The sequence below is a fragment of the Pinus tabuliformis genome, chromosome X (genome assembly GCF_031772625.1).
Source record: "Pinus tabuliformis cultivar Carrire ecotype Pingquan chromosome X, CPIR1, whole genome shotgun sequence".
Taxonomy (NCBI): Eukaryota; Viridiplantae; Streptophyta; class Pinopsida; order Pinales; family Pinaceae; genus Pinus; species Pinus tabuliformis.
The window spans coordinates 199,758,039-199,781,114 of record NC_142308.1 but is presented as its reverse complement, the minus strand read 5'-3'; the positions used below and the strand labels follow the sequence as shown (position 1 = coordinate 199,781,114).

General features: G+C 35.1%; 1 protein-coding gene across 1 annotated transcript; it reads right to left on the bottom strand.

Moving 5' to 3' along the window:
• Nucleotides 1-5,042: 5,042 nt before the first annotated feature.
• On the bottom strand, nucleotides 5,043-7,603 carry LOC149139075 (elongation factor Ts, mitochondrial-like). Its single transcript, XM_089449741.1, has 3 exons — nucleotides 7,544-7,603; nucleotides 6,059-6,230; nucleotides 5,043-5,227 (listed from the first exon to the last, which is right to left on the bottom strand). Exons 1-3 carry the CDS (start codon nucleotides 7,601-7,603, stop codon nucleotides 5,043-5,045), a joined length of 417 nt encoding a protein of 138 aa, XP_089305867.1.
• Between the last annotated feature and the right edge of the window lie 15,473 nt (nucleotides 7,604-23,076).

Here is a 23,076-nt window from a genome sequence, read left to right as displayed (position 1 = left end):
TCCAATACCATGGACCGAAAACCATTGCATCCAAAACCATGGACCGAAAACCATCGCATCCAAAATCATGTGCGAAAAATCATGCACAAAACCATAGGTAGGTCCGCCCAACCTAATATAGGGTCCAAAAACAAAATTTCCCGGGGCGTTGCCTCGGACCCCATAGAGTGGGGTTACATGCACCCCTCAAACCCCCTGTGACTCCCCCCACTACACAATCGGCGCAACGAAGGGGGGGCTCCGCCCCCCTTCTAACCCCTCGGTTAATTACGTGGGCTAGTAGTGGAAAGAATATAACAGAACCCAACATTCTCCCACTTGTTGTTTTCTTTCCACAGGGGACCACAAGAGAGCTTAGTCATTTATCCATCCTTGCAACGCCCATTGTTTCTCTACACCAAGAGAGCTTCTCAGAGCTCATAGATTTTGTCAATGCATCTGCAGTATTCTTCAAAGTGTCCACCTTTACCAGCAACACCTTTTTGTCTTCTATCATATCCCTCACAAAGTGATACTAAACATTAATGTTCTTTGTCTTTGAATGATATGTGTTGTTCTTTGCCAAGAAAATTTCACTTTGGCTGTCACAGTCTATGTTTATAGCTCCCTGTACTAACCCCATACTTGAACAAAATCTTTGCAACCAAACTGCTTCCTTGCTTTCATGAGTGGCTGCCATGTATTCTGCCTCTGTAGTTGATAGTGCCACTATAGATTGTTTCTTACTCATGCAACTGACTGCACCTTCAAATAGGTTAAACACATACCCACTTGTAGATCTTCTTTGATCCAGATCTCCAGCCCAGTTTGCATCAACAAAGCCACAGATATCCAACACTCTGTCCAATCCTAGTCTTCCTTGGTAGCACAAACCATAATCACTAGTGCCATGCAAATACCTAAAAACCCACTTCACTGTTATCCAGTGCTCCTTCCATGGTTTTGACATAAACCTGCTCAATACTCCCACTGCATGTGCAATGTCCGATCTAGTATAGACCATTGCATACATCAGGCTATCGACTGCACTTGCATATGGAACACGGGACATGTCCTCTTCCTCTTCTTTTGTCTTGGGACACTGTTCAGCATATAACCTCACACCTACAGGAATAAGAACCTTCACCAGTTTACTGTCCTGCATATTAAACCTCTGCAATATTGTCTCGACATACTTCCTCTGGTTTAACTAGAGCTTCCTCTTTGCCCGGTCTCTTTTAATTTCCATGCCCAAAATATTTGATGTCGAATTTGGAGGACAACTGGGTCTTCAAATTCTGGATAATTTCTTTGTCATTTCCAACCAGCAACATATCATCCACATACAATACCAGATAAATAACATGGTGACCAATTAATTTAAAATACACACAATGATCTTCTTTGCTTCTAGTGAAGCCAAGTTCCTATATAAATGTATCAAATTTCTTATACCACATCCTTGGTGACTGTTTTAACCCATACAAAGACTTCTTTAACTTGCATACCATTTCTTTCTTACCCTTCACTGCAAAACCTTCAGGTTGCTTCATGTAGATCTCCTCTTCCAGATCCTCGTGAAGAAATGTTATCTTCACATCCATCTGTTCTACCTCAAAATCAAAAGCAGCAACAACAGATAAAAGTAATCTAATAGAAGTTACCTTGGCAACAGGACAAAAAATATCACCAAAATCAATTCCTGGCACCTGGGAATAACCTTTTGCTACCAACCGAGCTTTGTATTTCTCCACCTTTCCTTCTGCATTTGTCTTCTTCTTGAGCACCCATTTGCTACCAATGGGTTTCCTTCTAGCCGACAACTCCACTAGATCCCAAGCCTCATTTTTGTGCAAATATGCCATTTCATCAACCATGGCCTCTTTCCAGAGTTTTCCATCCTCTGAATCTACTGCTTCCTTCACGGTTCTGGGATCATCATCAGTAATAGATAAAGCAAAATTTGAACAGAAAGCAGATGGACTATACCTTTCTGGCTGCCTTCTTTCTCGAAATTATCTTCTCACACCCGAAGTTTGTGGCTCTTCATCTTCTGATTCCTCCTTTGATGTAGAGTCTGATTCTTCCTCCTTTAGCTCAAACTCTATCTTCTCAGGTTTCTTTGGTGGACTTCATGTTTAATAACATCTTTTACCTCTCTGAACACCACATCTCGGTTGTACACAACCTTCCTTGTTACTGGGTTCCAAAGCTTATAACCCTTTAAACCATCCTTATACCTAATAAAGATGCACTTTTCAGATTTACTATCCAACTTGGTTCATTTTTCCTTTGGAACATGTACATATGCATCACATCCAAATACCCTCAGTTGTGAAAGAGAGGGTTTCTTACCAGTCCATACCTCTTGTGGAGTCTTATCCTCCAACGCTGATGAAGGTGATCTGTTGACCAGGTAACATGCTGTCTCCACCGCCTCTGTCCAGAATTCCTGTTCTAACCCGACACCACTGAGCATGCTTCTTGCCTTTTCCATCAATGTCTTGTTCATTATTTCTGCAACTCCATTTTGCTGAAGTGTATATGGAGTAGTCTTCTACCGTGCTATACCACACTTCTTACAGAATTCTTCAAATTCCTTACTGCAAAACTCCCCACCGTTATCTTTCCTCGGCACCTTTATCTTCTTCTCTGTCTATTTTTCCTCCAGAGCCTTAAATTCTTTAAACCTGTTAAAGATTTCAGATTTCTTCTTAAGGAAATATATCCATGTATTCCTTGAGAAGTCATCTATAAATGATACATAGTACATAGACTTACCCAGTGATGCAACCTTCACAAGTCCAAACACATCATTGTGCACAAGCTCTAATATCTGTTTCACCCTCTTACCACCAGAGGGGAAACTCACCCGATTCTACTTCCCATATACACAATTTTCACAGAAATCAAAATCTAGAGAGATATTACTCATACCTTCTACCATACCTTTACCATGAAGTATTTGAAGGCCCTTCTCTCCAATATGTCCAAGCCTTCGATGCCACAACATGGTCTTCTCTCCAAAGACCACTAGATTTCCTGCTCCACTTTCAGGAACCACAGAACTGGTGCACCCATCAACAACAGTGCTACCTTGCAGCTTGTACAGAGTTCCAATCCGAACTCCCCGCATCAATACCAGTGCTCCCTAAACCATCTTACAGGTATCCTTCTCGAACACTGTTTTTACACCTGCATCATCCAGCTTGCTTACAGAAATCAGATTTTTGGTCAATGCAGGAATATGTAGAACACCTGGAAGTGTTCTATCCATTCCACCTTGCAACTTCAACTTTACTTTTCCACGACCAACGATTCTAGCCTTCCTATCATCCCCTAAGAAGACATCACCACCATCGTATTTATCAAACTCGCAGAACCACTCTCTATGGGGAGTGAAGTGAAAGGATGCACCTGAGTCAATCAACCATGCCTCATGATCTACATGTGTACTTGAAGAAGCCAAGTACATATAAATATACCAACCTTGAGACATGTACATCACTCATTATAAGGTTTGTTTTCTTATTCCATTATACCATCAAAATATGAACACAATATCACTTCTAATTTGATATGCCAGACAAAGAAATATTTTATGTGGTGAAGAAAAAAAGTAAAACCACCAAAATAAACCTATAATCACTTTAAAATGCAATAATATCTGCAGTTTAAACTTGATATATTCTATCATGATAAATATATATATTCTCCATGTCTTGGAAAAACAATTATGCAACAAGAATTAAAGAGAAACAACAAAAACTAGGAAGTAAACTGATTGTTGCCTATATTCCTTCTTAGTGAATAAAGCATGCCCCTGATGTTAGGGGACTTGTGTAAATGCATGACTCAAAATTAAGAAAATCCATGGTGACTAGACCAATGATTTGCGATTAGGAAGGAAAGTGCAAGACAATGCTCATGATAGTAAACCATCTTTCTCAAACTAGGGAAATAAATTATTAAAAAACATAAATCATTCAACTAGCTATAAAGTATTGAAGCCAAAATGATAAGCCCATCAAAATACCTTTTCATTATAAAGTTACAACTGCAATGAATTTTCTATTATTTATAATCACAGTTAAAACTCATTATAGAGAATAAAAAGCAAGTATAGTAAGTTATGAACCTAAACCACTGGACATAATTTAGAGAATTTGATTTAAAACATACCCAATGTTGTTTCTCTTCCATAGATCTCTTCAGTGTCACGGTTCACCAAATCTGTAAGTGAACTTCTCCTTTTCTGTGTGAGTTGGTCAAATGTTTTGTTTGTGTCACCATTATTTCCTCTAGCTTTTCCATCAACCATCTCATTTTTATTTTATGGGCCCACTTCTTAATGAACAAAAAACTAAATTAAAAAGTTCATATAAATATGTCTTGAGAAAATGACTTCAAAGTGGTGGGAATCAGGTTTCATTTTGATTTCCTAAAGAATTTCTTACTATTATTTGCATTGTTTATCAGATTAAATGTGTTTTTTTTCTCTTCTCTTTACACAAGTTTTTAGTTCTATACAAGTACTCAAATTCTCTTCCCTTTTCATTTTCGGTAGTCCTATTTTGTGGCTTTTGGTCCTAATATCTCTACTTGATGTTTAAGGTAAATTCCACATACTCATTCAAGCTACATATTTAATTTAGGAAACTTGGGGTGGAATCATCAAGCTATTTTCCATTCTCTATGCCATTAAAAACAAAGAAAAAAAGTTCAAAAATGGGAAGCAAAAGCATAGTCACAATGATAAACATCTTTTGACTATCCAGTCACAAAACACTCATTTGGATGTTAGTTTGAAAGATCGGTGTGTTCCATTATAGTACCAGCTTTCAGTTTTACTTGACTGTAAAATTTAAGGTCCTTCTAAAAAGAGTCATTTATGATTTGTGGCATCAAGCTCATAGGTCAAATTAGGCTTGAACCTTGCACTCACTATATTTTTTAGTTTTAACATACTTACCTGGGTTATCTTTTTGTTCAATTAAAATGACCATATATGGCACTCACAACACACGGTGTAATATAGGTATTAAAGTTCGAAAACATGGTACCTAAGTTTTGAGGATATCATGCTCAACCTCTAATGTTTGAATTGCAACATGATCCTTTGAGAGAAACATAGGCTTAGTTGCAATAACATGCATTGCAAGATTTGAGTCCACCCTTTGAAGCACTTCTGTTGATGCACCCCCATTTTTAGATTCCAATGTCAACATGCCAGTTATGCAACCAAGCCCTGCATACACAAACACAATGATTATTGGAGGAAAACCTTTGAACAAATAATCTAGTCCAAGTTGTGTTGGTACTCCCAATTTATTTAGAAATTTATTTACAGGGAGTGCCAACAATAACTTACAAAGATCCAGAATGCATGGAAGTGAAGCATAACTTAGTTTAACCATTTTGTTTGCTCTATTTTACCTTCTATAGCCAATTTTTCATTTATTTTATTATTTTCAAGGGGATGATGATGTGCATACTCACATGAAGACCAAAACTGTCTACAAGTTAAATATTTCTCTAATATATGTAGAAATTCAAACATGTGGGATTCTGGAGGGAACTATAGTGTAATCGTAAAAATTCAAATGTTTAAAAAGTGGATAAGGATGTCGGATAATGCTTAGTGATTTAGAGGGCTATAAAAAGTAACATATCTGATTGAATGGCCTTGTTTCTCTGTCATCCTTAAACTTTTATATTGATATTGAACAAGATAATCAAGATATGTATAAGCTCCGTGTAAAATACATAATCAAACCACTCTTATTCAAATAGCTAGAATTCACTGTATCACTAGTAGAAAGTGAAGTGCGACAAAATCCAAGATGACAATCCAATCCCTAATTTTGAGCACTAATATCTAAAACATGCCAATCATACATGTGATAGTTGCGATAATAAATTCAGCTTGAAAAGTGACATCATCCATTTTGATTTTAACGACTATCAAAAATCAAAAACATATGAGGCATATGAAATCCCATTTCTTTAATGTGTCAATATTCCCTCATCCACCACAATAGAAGGCATCCAATAATGTATTATTAGAAATAGTACAAACTTAGTTGGGGAGAAGTATGAAAATATGAGGAGACAACGTCATTTGCAGAGGACAAGGCAAAACCTCCTTGAAGCTTCACATTCTCTCCCATGATAGCAACCACTTCCATAATTGCATCTTGAATAAATATCTCCCTTGTTAGTTTAGTACGGTCTAAGATAATGTTCATTTCCTGAAATATCACGTAGCCATGTTACAAAAAAAAACTACATTTACCTTATTAAAATAGTGCAAAACTGGTTGGGGAGAAGTATGAAGATATGAGGAGACAACACTATTTTCAAAAGACAAGGCAAAACCTCATCAAAGCTTCACATTCTCTCCCATGATAGTAGCCACTTCCATAATTGCATCTTGAATAGTCATCTCCCTTGTTAGTTTAGGATGGTCTAAGATAATGTTCATTTCTTGAAATATCACGTAGCCATGTTACAAAGAACAACAAAATTTACATTTACACTCCTTGGTTATTCAATGTTAACATCCCAAACCTTTTTCCTTTTTGTTTGAATTGCTTCTCATTAACTTGGTAGTAAACATGCCCTTTCCCAATGTAGGAATTTTACAATGGGATGTAGCCAGCTCACAACCCAAAAAAGAACCCCTTGTCTAACAAGCCATAGTGAGGGGGAATCTAATTAGTCAAATATTCCCAGGGCCTGCACCCAGTCGCATGATCCATCTACAGAGAGACATGCTTATATAGGAAAGACATATAATTTTGCATGGGTTAAAAAACCCATAAGGGGAGAAACATGCCATAAGGGCATTAAAACTTTTTGGGGATTATGAAATATCACCACTATACCATGAAACAAATCGCCCATAACAACGTCATAAATTTTTTGACTTGAGTGTTAAACTAGTTTATCAATATGCTTATTAACTTTTTTCCTTTTTTACATGTAACTAGTTTTCCCACCCTCCAATGCATAGGCAAGAATGAGATTGTTGGTAACTTCCCAGGCCCAATTTGATTATTGGCTCATGAAGAGCCTTAACGAAAAATCAACTCACAAAGAAGAAACATGTCACCAATGGGATTTGAAAACAGGTGAGGAGGATAACATTTCCTTTCAGAAACCCAAGCTAGACCGAATTGATTGTTTTGCCCACTAGCTTTGTGAAATTCATTTTGGATTTAACTCCCATTTTTTGAATGACTCAAATTCCAATCTTACACTTGTTGTTCCTTCTCATATTTTCCACCCTAACAATTCCAATCCATAACCTTTTACATCAGTTTACCCCACATCATGTCTGAATTGAATATATATATATATATAGCACCAAGAAAGATTGCTAATAAAACTAACTATATTAAAGAAACAAAGATAAGTACTCTTGCTCTCTAATTAATTTTTCATCTAAAAGATCCAAAACTAAAATTTAATTTCTTTGGACTAAATAGTCCAAAATAAATGTCATCCACAATTTCTTTTACAACAAAAAACCTTGATCAAGTTTCATATGGTAGAGCCTTACCCCTACGAGATTTAGATCTATTGTGAAAGATTTTGATAGAAGCTTAGGTAAGTGCCCCATTGTCAATGTTGATGTTGCCATCGAAGTTCCTGTAATTTAGAAAAATTCAAAACCAATATAAATTGAAGGCCTGAAATGACAAATTAGAGAGCAGGAGAGGATCTAGTAATAAGAAATAATCCATAATTATACATCTTAATAATTATATGGAAAATGTAAATTTCATTTGTCATGAAAATTTTCAAGCTATGAACATTTTTGTCAATAGATATAAAAAATTGACTAAGATGCTCACTATGTACAAGAAAACACACAAAAAAATCGATAATTTAACACAAACTTTTGGCTTAATATCTTGCCTTAACTCAAATGAGCACTTTATGAAGGAGAATATTAATAGACCCTAGTTTACTTTCTTCACTATGTAAAAGAAGCTCGATTTATATTGCAATAACGTTTTAATATCTAATTAAATAATAATTTTGCATATATGCAGTACCATAGCAACAATCTTGTCAAGTAATAAGCTCAAAAACATTAAAATCTAAAATCATGACAAATTTTAGATGTGTCTATACAAAGTCTAAATTCATGCTCTAGTTTTGTTCATGAGTGTTGTCAACATATGCATTGAGATAAAATCATCAAGGGTGTAGAAAAGAAAAATATGGGGAAATCCCAGTAAAATTCAAACATCAGCAAACTTAAAAAATACAACAGTGTCCACGACAGTGTGATTTTTTCAATAGATGTGATTTTTTTACCTTGAAAAAATACGTCAGGATAGAAAATCGTTATTTCCCAATTTTTTGGCAATAAAATCATGATGTTTGCAACACTATTGTTCACTATTCACAATGTTTTTATTATTCCAGACACATGTACTAGATAATGTGAAATTATTATATCTAAACTCTAGTGTAAGGAGGTGCTCTAGAGTCCAAACATAAGATGATTTTATCAACGTCCATGAGATACCAAAAAAGTAGGCTAGTGGGACTCAAATGTACCATCCATTAAAGATATACTATGTGAGTGTCAAAGTTACAAGTATGTATAAAAGTATAAATAGACAAAAAAAATATAAAGTACTATTGATTATTAGGTATAGATGTGGAAGTATAGGGAGAAGAAGCATCTCAGCTACATCAATCATTGCAAAGGTACCAATTCACCACAAGATAATATCATCAGGAAGTGCCCAAGGCTGAGAGGGCCAGAATGGTGATTCTAGGAGAAAACTGGAAGCAGCCAATAGAAGCCCCATAACACTCAAGGACATTGAAAAGAATCCAGTAATGGGTGTTTGAGGACCAGATGAGCGCTGGGAAAGGGTGCTCTTGTGTGACCTTGTGGAAGCAAGTCTTCTGACCAACATAAAGGAGAAAGTGCATGGTTCCATTAATCAGGTACAATATTTATTCATGGTGGCAGAGTCTGTGTAGAACTTGCGTCCTTTTCTAGACAAGGTAAGTGGAAAGGAGGTAATTTTCCCATTCAAGCTAGGTTTAGCTAGACCTCCTAAATCTATTATTTATGACTAATCACTTGACACATGAAAATGAAGAAAGAGAAGCACATCTGATCTGGATAGCCCAAGGATGTAGTAAGAGAGATTCCCAAGTCACTATACAAACGATGAAATATCCATTGGATATCATAGGAATGCATGAAATGATATTTCTACCATTAAAACAATGAAGTGCCACCTTCTAGAAATTAGCAATTTGGCATCCATTCAAATATCAATTCAATAATTGTGTTGAAAACTTGAAAAGTTTTGAATCCCCCTATTTAGTTCCTTCTTTACAATTGCTTCAAGTTGGCCTAGAAGGCTACTATAAGCATATCACTAAGCACAAAACTATCTCTTCACATAGAATTTACACTGCCTATTTATGATTTATCTTTATGTGTGTCTCTTTCTCAAAGCTAGATTCTATTTAGTAATTTGTATTTTCTTTGTATATGGTTTTACTCACTCATGATCTTGTGATTAACTTCTTATCATCCGGTGGTGTATATAAAATTCAACTCAAGAATTAGTATAGTTGTTTACATATTTAGGGTAGAATAAAAATAACCTCAAACAAGTCTTCTAAACCCTAACAATAGGATTAGAGCTAAAGAGAAAGCTTTTGAAATTTTCTGAAATCCATCATCGCTAGCCTTCATGAATGGTCTACCCATGTTGTTTTTTGAAAGTTTTCACATATTTTAAATCGCTCAAACATAAACTGTAGTAATATTATGATAATAAGCTTGCCACCATAGGTGAACAAAAAATAATTTGAGAAATAAGCAATGTGCTCTACCAAAGTCATAATATGTTCAATCTATCAATCAAACTACTAAAGATGAAATTGCTAAAGCATGCAACCCAAAAGAATGATGACGAAGGGATATGAGAGATGAATGAGAAAAAGAAAGAGCCACACACAAAAAATAGGTGGATCAACCATAAGCACCATGAAGATTCACAAAAAAATAGAGTACTAGACTAAAGAATCTCCCTACTTTTGTGTTTACCTTTTCCCATTTTGTGCTTTTGGTGGATTAAAATATAACATTTTTTTTTTTTTTTTTTTTTATGTGGACAATGAGTCTAGTCCTCATTGTAAATTTGGATGTAAACCATAAATGCAATGTATTTGCATATAGGGGAACAATTAGTACTTTTGTTTCTAGTTAGGATAACTAGGCACAACAAAACTAGGGAAAAATCAATGAGAGTAGATATTATCACTTCTCATTTTGATGCATGATATAAACCCTTTGGGTGAAGGCCCATTTCAATTAATAACTTTATTGTTCCAAAAAGAGGAAAATTAACTTAAATTCAACAAAGAATATGAAGTAATGTAAGTTATGGAGGAAATAAAGATATTCAATTAACAAAAAGCATTTAAATTGTACCTTAAGCATAGAATTTCTAATTGATGATAGAGAGACATCAACAAGAAATATAATGGAAGCATTAAAGGTCGAACCATATAGTTGGTGCAACAAATTCTACAATGCCCTTAGAAAACTCCATACACTCATCCACATCTCGTCTCCTACCATTTATATCCAGTGGTGCAAAACATTCTCCTGCAACTATTCGCATTCGAAGAAGTAGTTGTTCAATAAATAAAGATTTGACAAAAACACAAGAAATCCAAGTTGCCATTATTTAAATTTGGGAGTTTCAAATACCAAAAAGTTGAACGATAAAATATGAAAGGGAAAAGCACTAAAGGGCCTCTAACTTTCATGTAATCATAGGAAAGAAAAAAATGGAATATCAAAGTGAAGCCCAAAACAAATAATGACCTTTTCTTCAAGAAATAATAAGTACTTAACTCACCAGTTTTCATTCCTATTTATTGAAACATTTCCAGGAACAATTTCAATGGATTGATATGAGCTTTAATGTAAGTTGGATACTAGAAAATTTGGCGGCTGAACTATCCAGAAAGCTCTAAAATATACAAAAATAATCAGAGGATGACGACTCATGGGCATAAATTAAAATTAATGAATATTTTATAATGAAATTCACTTTGCACGATGACATTGAGTCACTGTTACTATTTGTGGGAATTCCAATAGAATATACAAAACAGGATAGATAATAGAACTATAGATGGAAGAATGTTAGGTCCCTATACTACTAGTGTAACCCCTTATTGTTATTAGTACAACCCCCTTATTATATTGTTGTGCCCATGTCGTCCCCATATTGTTATTATTGTGCCCCATAGAAGCCCACTATTGTTATTAATGTGCCCTTACATTATTATTGTTATGTCGGCTCTGACTATATTATGACCCCTTAGACTCCTATATATAGAAAGGAGGTCTTGTCATTTGTATCATCCAAGAATTGTTCATTTGTGTATTTTAAATGAGGTTCCCCCCTTGAAGAGGCTTATTTATAAGGCATTTATCTATATTTTCTATCTTTTTGGTGAGCTGGTCTCATAACATTTGGTATCAGAGCTTTGGATTCTAGGATTTTTCGCTGCTCCAAACAGGACATCGTGGAATTTTCTCTATAACGTTTTTTCTGTGATGTTTTAGAAGCTAAATAAAACACCCATTTGAGCCGAAATCACATTGAAGCTCACGTCCAAATTTCAGATCTTTTATCGCTATATTTTTGGAGATATGTTATGAGGAAGTTAGGGTTCTTTGCAAGCTCCAGAATTCCATCTCAAACTGGTCATCGTGGAATTTTCGCTATAATTATTTTTCTGCAAAGTTTTAGACTCTAAAATTAAAACCCATTTGAGTCGAAAACTTGTTGAAGCTCGAGCCCGAATTTTAGATCTTGTTTCTCTATACTTGGGGAGATATAGTCCTATAAATTTAGGGTTTCTGCAGACTCCCGAATTACATTCTAAACAGGTGACCTTGGGAAAATTGTCATAACTTTCTCTCTGAGCAACAAATTCAAATTGTGTAAGAATTTACAGAAAGAGGACAGACTATAGTTTTCTATGTATATTTTTCAGATCCAAAGGTCAAAACAGTGACACGTGGCACGTCATACAAGTTCGCTCTATTGAAACATTATATAATCAGGTCATTTTAGGAGATTGGGCATAACTCTTTCTTGGAGAATCTAATTCTGTCAGACTTGCGGGGTTAGAAAGATGACTCAGAGGGCTACTATAGGATGTAATTTCAAAACTTGGAGATCTGAAATTACCGAGTTACAGTTGTTTCAAGATCAAGATCCTAAAATAAAGAAAAGACGATATGAGGAAGTTTGATGGCAAGGATCCGATAAATTGGATACTACAGATGGAGCAATATTTTGATCTACATGAGGTTCAACTGTTACAAAACGTACATATTGCATCTTTATATTTAGAACCAAATCAATTTTTATGGTATAAAGGGCTTTGTTCTCACAAAGCACTTGTCACTTGGTCAATTTTAATGGAAGAAATGATAGCACATTATGAGGATACAAAGAGTAACACCTTATTTAGCCAATTGATAAATCTCGAACAAAAGGGTTCAATTGCAGAGCACATTGAGGACTTTCAAAAATTGAATATAAGGGTAAATGATATTCCAGAGAAGAAAAGGATTGATGTCTTCATAGGGACTTTAAAGGATAACATTCAACATGAGGTTCGTCTTTGGGAACCTGATTCATTGGAGAAAGCATTCAACTTGGCAAGAAAAATTGAAAGCCAAATTATGGAAACAAGGAATCCCACCACTCATGACTATAATTATGGAAGTGTTTTTTCTCCTAGCCTTCCACAACCTACAAGGTTTACACGACAAAAATTGGAAGGAAAAAGAGAAAGGGCTTTGTTACAATTGTGATAGCAAATACACTAAAGGTCATAAGTGTGCTAAGAAGAAATTATTTTACATAGATTATGAAGAGGAGGAAGAAAATGATCAAGAAACATCAAAAGAAGAGGATATACACCAGGAACCAACCCCAGAGAAAGAAGAAATTAGTATGACCATATCTTGTAAAGCATTGGCAAGAATTACCACTCCTCAAACTCGCAAGATAGAAGGACATATCAAGAAGAAAAAGGTTCAAGAAGTGAAAGATCACATCGAGAAAGAAGAAATGAATCTAACCATATCTTGTAATGCATTGTTCGGAATTACCACTCCTCAAACTGTCAACATAGAAGGACATATCAAGAAGAAAAATGTTCAAGAAGTGAAAGATCACATCGAGCATCGAGAAATGAATCCAACCATATCTTGTAATGCATTGGAAGAAATTACGACTCCTCAAACTCTCAAGATAGAAGGACATATCAAGAAGAAAAAGATTCAAGCAGTTAAAGATTATATTGAGCATCAACAACAAGTTCTCCAACTTTCAAAGGATAATGCCACTTTGGTGCAGAATCAAATGAAACAATGGGCAGATCAAAATCGCAGTGAAAGAAGTTTTGATGTAGGTGATTGGGTATTTTTACAGCTACATCTCAAGCAAGCTATTTATGAGAAGGAAATGTTGGCAATACTACATGCACTTAAGAAATGGCGAACTTACCTAATGGGAAGACACTTCAAGGTAAAAATGGATCATGAAAGTCTTAAATACTTTTTAGAACAAAGATTATCTTTATAAGAATAGAAAAAATGGGTCACAAATATGTTGGGTTATGACTTTGAAATAATCTACAAAAAATGGAAGAAAAATGGTGTTACAGATGCACTCTCAAGAAAGGATGGAGATGGGGAAGCATTGTTTTGTGTTATTTATATTATCCAACTAGATTGGATAAACGAAGCAAGGGATGAAGGGAAGAAAGATGAAGAAGTGTGGCCACTCATCAAAAGTTGCAAAATATCCCAGTTAAAACAATATTGCCAGAACTTGATGAGGAAGGAAAAATCATATTGGAGCCTAGAGCAGTCACAGAAACAAGAACCTGACAACTACAAAATAGATCAATTTCAGAGTATCTCATCAAGTGGAAGAACTTACCCGTTGAGGATTCCACATGGGAGGACACGAATTTTATACAGAAGCATCAAGAACTACTCAAGCGTTGAGGACAACACTTTTTGAAGGGGAGGGGCATGTTAGATCCCTATACTACTAGTGTAACCCCTTATTGTTATTAGTACAACCCCTTATTATATTGTTGTGCCCATGTAGTCCCCATATTGTTATTATTGTGCCCTTACATTATTATTGTTATGTCGGCTCTGACTATATTATGACCCCTTAGACTCCTATATATAGAAAGGATGTCTTGTCATTTGTATCATACAAGAATTGTTAATTTGTGTAATGTAAAGGAGGTTGCCCCCTCGAAGAGGCTTATTTCTAAGGTGTTTATCTATATTTTCTATCTTTTTGTGAGCTGGTTTCATAACAAAGAATCTCATATCATCAGAACCTTGTATCTCTAACTTAATTCTGTAACTCTAGAACTCTTCTTCCATAGCTCACCAAACATCTACAATAAATAAATGAAAAGGGAAGACAACAAATTATATTTCCAAAGTAACGAATTATACATAATTTTTTTTCCTTTGTGTCTTATTTTTGGGGTTGACGTGTCCCACCTTAAATAAACATATTTCCATGTTTTGTGTCCTCTTGTCATGCGACATATCCACATGTATGAGAATACAAAGGGTTGAGGTAGAGCCATGCTACATGAATTAGACAATAGAAAGTATTGTTGCATCACTCATCAATCACACTCATATCTAGGCTCATCTAGTAAATCCCTAATCCACCTTGACCTCATAGTACTAATGGATAACTTCTTTTGCCATTACCCATGGAAACATATGAGTGAATTTGTCACCATCAACCAAGAAACAATCTTTACCAAAGGTTCACTAATGGCACACAACTCCTGCGCTCCCAACCAAAAACTATGATTGTGTCTTAAAAGTTGGGCTATGTCTTTCCCATCCTTTGGTGATATAGACACAAGTTTTCCACTTATATGAAAAGCATATCCTCTACAATTCTAACATATAATTATGGACAGTCTAAAGATAAATGAAGCTAGTGTAAAATACATAATTGGGAGACTTGGGAAACATAATCAACCTGCCAACAACAACATACTTAAGCACATTCTCCATAATAACTTGGAAAACATATTGCAGATCTATCTCACAAATAAAGCCACCCTAACAATAATGCCTTTAGAAGGATTCAATGGCATAGTTGAAGAGGCAATTTTGTATTTCCATTGGACCTGTTGTCATTCTATACTAGCTGATTTCTCCTAGGTGCTCACTATCAGGGATTTATAAGGGTTTCTCTAGATAAAATCTTGGAAGACCAATCTATTTAGACTAACAGCAAGATCACTCTTTTTTCACCTCTTATATTGCAGCACTTAACATCGGGATTCATGGCTTATTGGAAATACCTACACATGTATACATTATATTTGAACAATGGAAAGCTATGCCCTCTTTTATGTGAAGAAAGCAGGAACTGGACTTAAAGCTTGGCATGCATTTAAATGGGTTTTTAGTATTCGCCCTTGAGATTCATTTTGTTAGACCTTTAGCACTAGATCCATTCAATGAAAGGAGTTGTTGACTTGTTAAAGAGACCGTAAGTTGTGGATTTGGAGAAAAACCATAATATTTTATGATATTCCACGAGAATAACAACTAAAGAACATTCGAGATGACCTATTACAAACATTCATTTCATTTGGGCATACGTCTGTTTTGAATCTTCATGTAAAGGGAAGTTGTAATGATGGCATTAGATTGAGCTATAATGTGCAAATTTCTGACAGGGGCTAACCTTTAAAAATAAAAAGGTAGGACCAACCCATGTTTATTTTTCATTTTTGGGAAAAGAACATATGCATTAATACACATGAACATTTGTGACAGTTATATTTCTCTATCATACCCAACAAGTCCTAGGCATAATTCATTGTCAGGAAAGATTTGCCACAATGAAAGAAAAACAAAATATTCAACTAGTGGGAGGATTGATGGTATTGTAGTGGCACATCTATTAAATTTTATTGCAGTTTTTCTTATTATTATGTTCTTTGTAATGAGGATACATTATGGGAAGATATGTGACATCAAAAAAAATTCACAGCATAAGAAGATGACTTACAAACTCAATATAAATTCCTAGAGAAAATTATCATGTATGTAATTCTTATGCAAAAACAATGTTGGACTGAGTTTTGAGGTTTTTTGGGTGTTAATTAGAAGGTATCTTCATGATAAAAATCAAACTTGGAAGATACTGTCACATATACAACTCTTCACAATATTTATAGTGACCATAGTTGCATACTATACGTTGCCTAGATGCATGTTCGCAATTATGAATTTTTTCGTCATGAGTTATTGGATATGGCCTTATAATATCTCTATTAATTAGGTTGTTTTGGATACAATGGATTAAGCCTCAAGGTCTCTTTTGATAGTATCGAATTTCAATATGCCATGGAAGTCCTATCAACTTTTTCCATTCATCCTTGAAACTCTCATTCAAAATCGTATGAACTTCAATCCCTTCATCAAAGGTTCCTACCTTTTCATTTGTGTTTTTTTCCTCTTCATCTATGTTTGGTGCCTCTGCATCTCTCATTCTATACAATTCTATCCCATCTGGATAACAATTTTGAGGGAAAGCGCTTATACCACTATGCCCATATTTTAGCATATGTTGAAAAATCACACTTCTTTTTCTCGTCTTCCCACCAATACAATCATTACATAGACATGCATATTTAAGCAAACTTTCTCATCGACTATTCGCTCATCATGTGCATGGTATTTATCTGTTGTCAAAATTGGGCATTGAATCATCTTCAATTTTTTGCATTCAAAGATGAAACTAATATGTTAACTCTTTTATTTCAACTCTTTTCAGAGCTTTGTTTGTAAAAGAGAAGTTTCACCTCCCATTAAGGAAGCTATTTTTGATGACATCACTCTTTATCCATGATGACGATTCCTAGTTAATAAAATATCCCTTCTTAAATGAACCAGATTGATATCTATGCCTAGGGTTTAGAAGAAAGTCTTGATACATTCCTAGAGTTCTGAGTGTTTTAGGTTTGTAACCCTGGCAAGGGCCTAAAGGATTTACGGATTGAACCCTAGGACTGAGAAATTTGTGCAAGATTGAGCATTATCATTGTTTATAACCCTAGAGATGAGTGATGTAATTCTAGTGTTTGGAATCAAAACCATAACCAACCAATTTCAAACCCTAACCAATCTAAAATTTTGAAGAAAATTCTAAGTTTTATACACTAAATCCTAGGGTTGAGGAAGAAAGTCGATAGAGAATATTTCTACTATCTAGGGTTTATAGTCATTATATGAACTTGAAGATACCAGGTTCAACTTGATTTTTTATCTTTTAGGTAAAACGATCAAGGAACTATTATTTCTACTAGAATAATGAAAGAACCACTGGTATCAAACTCCTTGGCATAGTCATGTTGTTCTTGTAATGACTGTGCAAGAGTGTTTTCTTGAATTATGCTCTTATTAGTACAACTTGTTTTGACATTTGAAATCTTGATTGAAGTACTTCGCATGATAAATTTGCAATATTGTTTTTGTTGTATAATGTATATTGTGCTTACAAGGATATAAGGTTTAAAGACTGCATGTCTTGGAAAATCCCTAGGGTTTTGGGTAATCAAGATTGAATACCTAGGTTGAATATCTATGATTTGTAATTTTTGGGTTTACAAACCCTAAATGTGTCAGAGCAAGAAAAATCTATGGTTTATGGATAAAACCCCAGGACTATCATTCTAGGGGTTGTATGGATCTAGAGTTTGGATATAAAGCCCTATTTCATGAGTTTAAATCCTAAGGATTATGGTTAGGGCTTATCGGTTAGGCCATACATTTTTTTTACCATTTATTAATACTTTTTTCATCTTCCTTTTAATGATTTGATGAAATTATTGGTTAACAGAGAGAGAGAATTTTGGCCATAAGCCAAGGAAGATATTATTGCCACAAGTAGATGATACCACAATCCTCAAAGGAGCAAACTTTAGTTGATACCAACTATAATGAACCTCCTTACTGATTCATGCACAATGGCAAAGTAAAGACATCCATAATGGTGTAAATAATAATAATGAATATAAGTGATGATGAAATAGAGTACATCTCAAATGTTATATATCAATAAGTGAAAAGGGATACCACAACTAAGGGTTTTCATTCCCAAGTCACAAATAACCATAATCAACGAGCATATTACAACCTCCCAAGCCTAACTTCGCACAAATTACAATGAGGTCCAAGTTTGAATCCAAGTAGAAGAGATGAGGCAATAATGGGAGCCACCACAAGAAAAGGGACCCCAACTCATCCAAATCTGGCAAAGTCCCCTATATAACCTGTTGTCCCTTAAGAAACCAATTTCCTGGCTGTGTAGAAATTGTGCTTAAGACATTAATGTTTATTGTTTATGTCACTTGGAGGTCACTTAATTGTATGTTATACTTTCAAATGAAGAACCTGAAACACCTAATTTTTAATCCTAAATACTTAGGTGACATGAAAGTCTTAGAATGCCATTTGATTGCTGAATATAAATGCTGAGTGAAGAATGTTTTGAAAAGTTAGAGACAATATGCTGCTTTTCACAGAAACTATTATCTGTAACTTAGAGGAAATGTAGAAGTAAGAAATTTAAATATAGGAGCGCTCTTTTAAGGAATTTTAACTTTATTCACATAAGTAAACAAAGACCTACAACTTCATTACCATATTTAAAGAAAAGAAGACACATGATGAAACATAACAGAGAAATTACAAAATCATACCCAACAATGTGTGGAAAACTCCTAATTCTTTCATTAATCATCAATTCATATAAAAAATACAGTAGTATATCCCGATCCTTCAAAATTCGAACCCTTTTCCTATAATTTTGCCTCTTTTTATACATCATGAAACAGTTGGTAACCATCAAAACTTCCAAAATGTTTAACTATCTTCCTAACTGTCTAAGGTAAAGGGTCATTACAAAATATTAAATGGAGGGTAAAAGACACCTCATTCTTCTTAAGAAAACAAGAAGTGATAGAAAGCAAAGTATGATTGGTGATTGCTACTCACTGTTCGGATCTGTGGCCTGAGAATGTGGTCCTCCTGATGCATCTTTATTCTGCTCTATCATCCATTCCTTACACTTTCTCCCTAGTGGCACATTTGACTTTGGTGCTTCCTCTAGCTTGTCGAGTGCTATTCTGCAAGTTGTTATCCTACCATAAGTAGGTTTGTCAGAAAATAGAGTCTTCATCATCTAGAGAAGTTTAAAATCATTTTTCAAGAAATTCACAATGGTGACTCCTTTTAATACTGTTGTCCTTTCATGAGTGCTATCAAATTTTCTTTTTGCCTTAATCAGCTTGATGTCATGGTCAACTGTGGGGGTTGAGCCTGAGTTAAAACTCATGCTTGTTGCTCCCCCGCAGAGCACTTTATCAACCTCCTAATCCCATGCTCACTCAGATTTTAGGATACCGCTCACACTTTAATATGGGTCGGGGCCCACCTTACATCAGCTTTGAATGTCATCATCAATAAATAATTGCTTTGGACTTTTTATTCTCTTTTAATTTTTGGAATATAATATATGATTTTTTATTTTTGTTCATTTTTTATAAAATTAAAGAATGAATTTTAAATAACAATAGATGCTACAACATCTGGCTCCACCTGGGGATAGTGCTTTTGCCACAGAAGCACTAAGAATCGCAGATCAGTGCCTTCACCTCAAGCATGGAGTCACATATTGCTTATCCAATTAAAATTCTATGGAATTTGTACAATGAATTCACTCTAGTATCTACAATGATAAGATGCTTTGTGCTTCAAAACTAGAAATAATGTTTGAGGTACTGCCCATTGACAGGCAGTTGTAAGGATTCACCATCAAGATTCTCCAGGAAGAATGTATTGTTTGCCCTGGCTTCTATAATTCTGAGTGGGCCATACCAGAGAGGATCAAACATACCATGTTTACCCTTATCTTCTCTTCTAGTATCCCACCTTAATACCAGGTCTCCAACTTTAAAATAAATCTCCCTAGCTTTTCTGTCGAAAATACTCTTCATCTTTGATTGATGCACAATCAAGTTGTCTCTTACCTTATCCATGTTTTCACTTAAATCTACTACCTTATTCATCCTTCTTATCAGGGCATTAGGCTCTTCTTTTGCCTCCTGAATCATTGCAATCAAAGGCTTCACAAGCTGACTTGGGAACAGAGTTTGGGTTCCATACACTAACTCAAAAGGTGATTTGCCTGTAGATATTCTTGTAGTTACTCTAGCAGCCCATAGAGCAAACTTTAACTTAGATTCCCAGTCTTCGTGGTTTTCTGCAATAATTTTCTTGAGGATCTTCATCAATGTTTTGTTCATGGATTCAGCCAATCCATTTCCCTGTGGATGATAAGATGTTGAATGGGATATAATAACATTATACTTTTGACCAAAAGTAGTAAACTTACTTGAACTAAAAACTTGAGCATTGTCTATTATAATTTTGACAGGGCATCCAAATCTGCTGAAAATATTCTCCTCTAAGAACTTCATCACCACCTAGTCATTTTCCCTTTTAGTAGGTATAGCTTCTACCCACTTGGTGAAATAATCAGTAGCTGTAAGAACCCACTTGTGTTGCCCACTTGAAGGTGGGTTAATCTCTCCAACAAAATATAATCCCCATTGTCTAAATGGTTCTTCTATGAAGACTGGGATCAAAGTCAAGGGAGCTAGCCTCTTCTTCTCAATAAAAATCTGACACTTCTGACAGCTTCTGACAAACTTATATGTATCACCAAATAGAGTGGGCCAATAAAACCCTGCCTGGAGGATTTTATGTGCAATAGCCTTCCAACTATAATTTCCTCCACATAACTTCTCATGATGATCTTTGATGGTTTGTGTGAATCTATCCTCTGTTAAACATAACAACAAAATTCCTATAGGATCCTTCCAATACAATCTGTCCTCAACAATCACATACGGTTGTGCTTTGATCTTTAATGCTCTATACTTTGTTCTATCCAAGGATTGAGGACAAGAAATAAAACAAAAATAATGAACTATATGCGTGTACCATTTTGAACATAAAAATTTATACCTGATCTTCATACATGGATCTGGTTTTTCCTCACCTTCTTCAATTGTTCCTTCATTCACAGGTGTCAGAAAGTTAATTCCCAATGCCTGAAAGTTCAACTCTTTTAGCATCTTTGCCAATCCTTGTTATTTCACCAACTTTGTGGGCTTTATGTCCAAGTCATACTCTTGGGTCTTGGCTATCCATTTTCCTCTTTTTCCCTCTACATCACTCTGTACTAATACATCCTTTATTGCAGCATTTGGCACATAAGCAATGATCTGTGACTGCAGCACATAAGTTTTGAAGGCCTTTAGGGCTTTTACTAAAGCATATACCTGTTTTTCAAGAATATTATACTCTAGTTCAACATCCCTGAGAATCTTGTTAAAGAAAGCAACTGGCTGATCCTTCTCTTCATCATTTTTATGCAATAAGACAACAGCTATTGAATTAGGCGATGCAAATGAAAAAACTTGGAAAGGCTTTTGATAGTCAGGGTTGATTAGGACTAGAGCTCCTTGTAATGCTTCTTTAATCCTGGAGAATGACTCTCTGGCTCCCTTAGTCCAATGTACTTCATTCTCCTTCTTCAGCATATTTGTAATTTCCTTTACAATTTCTGCATAGTTGGACACGAACCTCCTTAAAAAGTTTATTTTTCCTAGAAATATTTGAATAGCTTTCTTACTCCTGGGCAGAGGTATTTTCTGCACAACTTGCACTTTTGCTAGATCTATCTTCACTCCATCCCTAGAAACAATGTGCCCCAACAGTTTTCCATCTTCAAGAGAAAAAATAGACTTCTTAGGATTCAAGCCCAAACTTTCTACATTTCTCAATTTAGTCTTTTTAAGATGGTTCATATGCTCCTCATCAGACTTAGAGAAAATAGTAATGTCATCCAAATATATCACTACAAACTTGTCACCCACAAAAGAAATGTCCATAGCCCTCTGAAATGTAGCACTTGCATTCATTAGCCCAAAAGGCATTCGAGCGTACATAAAAGTTCCATAAGGAGATGTGAATGCAATTTTTTTCTGATCTTTATCTACAGCCACCTGATTATACCTAGGGAACCCATACAACATTGACATCCTGAATGATTATGTTACCTTCTGCAATACATGATCCATTTTAGGTAACGGGTAGTTATCTTTTAGAGAAGCCCTATTGATATTTCTAAAGTCCACGCGTAGCCTTATCTCTCCATTTTCTTCCTTACATGCACTAAGTTTGCCACCTAGTTAGAGTACCTGAGCGGAACTATTATTTTAGCATCAAACAACCTTTTGACCTCTTTCTCAATTGATGGTAAACACAGTGGATTTATCTGTATAGGTTTATGCTTAAATGGTTTTATCCCCTCTTTTAAGGGAATCTTGTGTTGAATAATACTTGTATCATATGTTTTGACATCCTTATAGGACCAAGCAAAAACATCAATATAGTGCTTAAAAAGCTTAAGATATCTTTCCGTATAATTAAGTGGAACTCCGTCAAATAATTTGATTAACCTGGGCTCTTCCTGAGTTCCAATATTATAATCTTGAATGTGCTCATCCTGTGGAATTTTTTCTGAACTAATAGCTACATCATTAGAGTTAAAAAGTCTTTCAATAGGGACAAATCCCCTTGGCAGAGTATTATTTTTCAATTGGAAAACCTTTTTATTAACAATAGAATTTTTCAAACCACTTACTTCTGCACCTTCTGTTGCTTCATCTTCATCTTGATCAATCTTGGTATCCTGAAATATTCAATCATAGCCAAAAATTCTTTAATCAAATGTTCGTCTTCAAATATCTACCAATGCTTTATATTATCAGGGGCAGAAGGCCTATGCCTCATTTCCACCTCATATCTTAGCTTTGGATTAATAGGAGGCCTAAAAGTACTAGCAACCATAGCTAATGAGTCTGCTAATCTGTTTC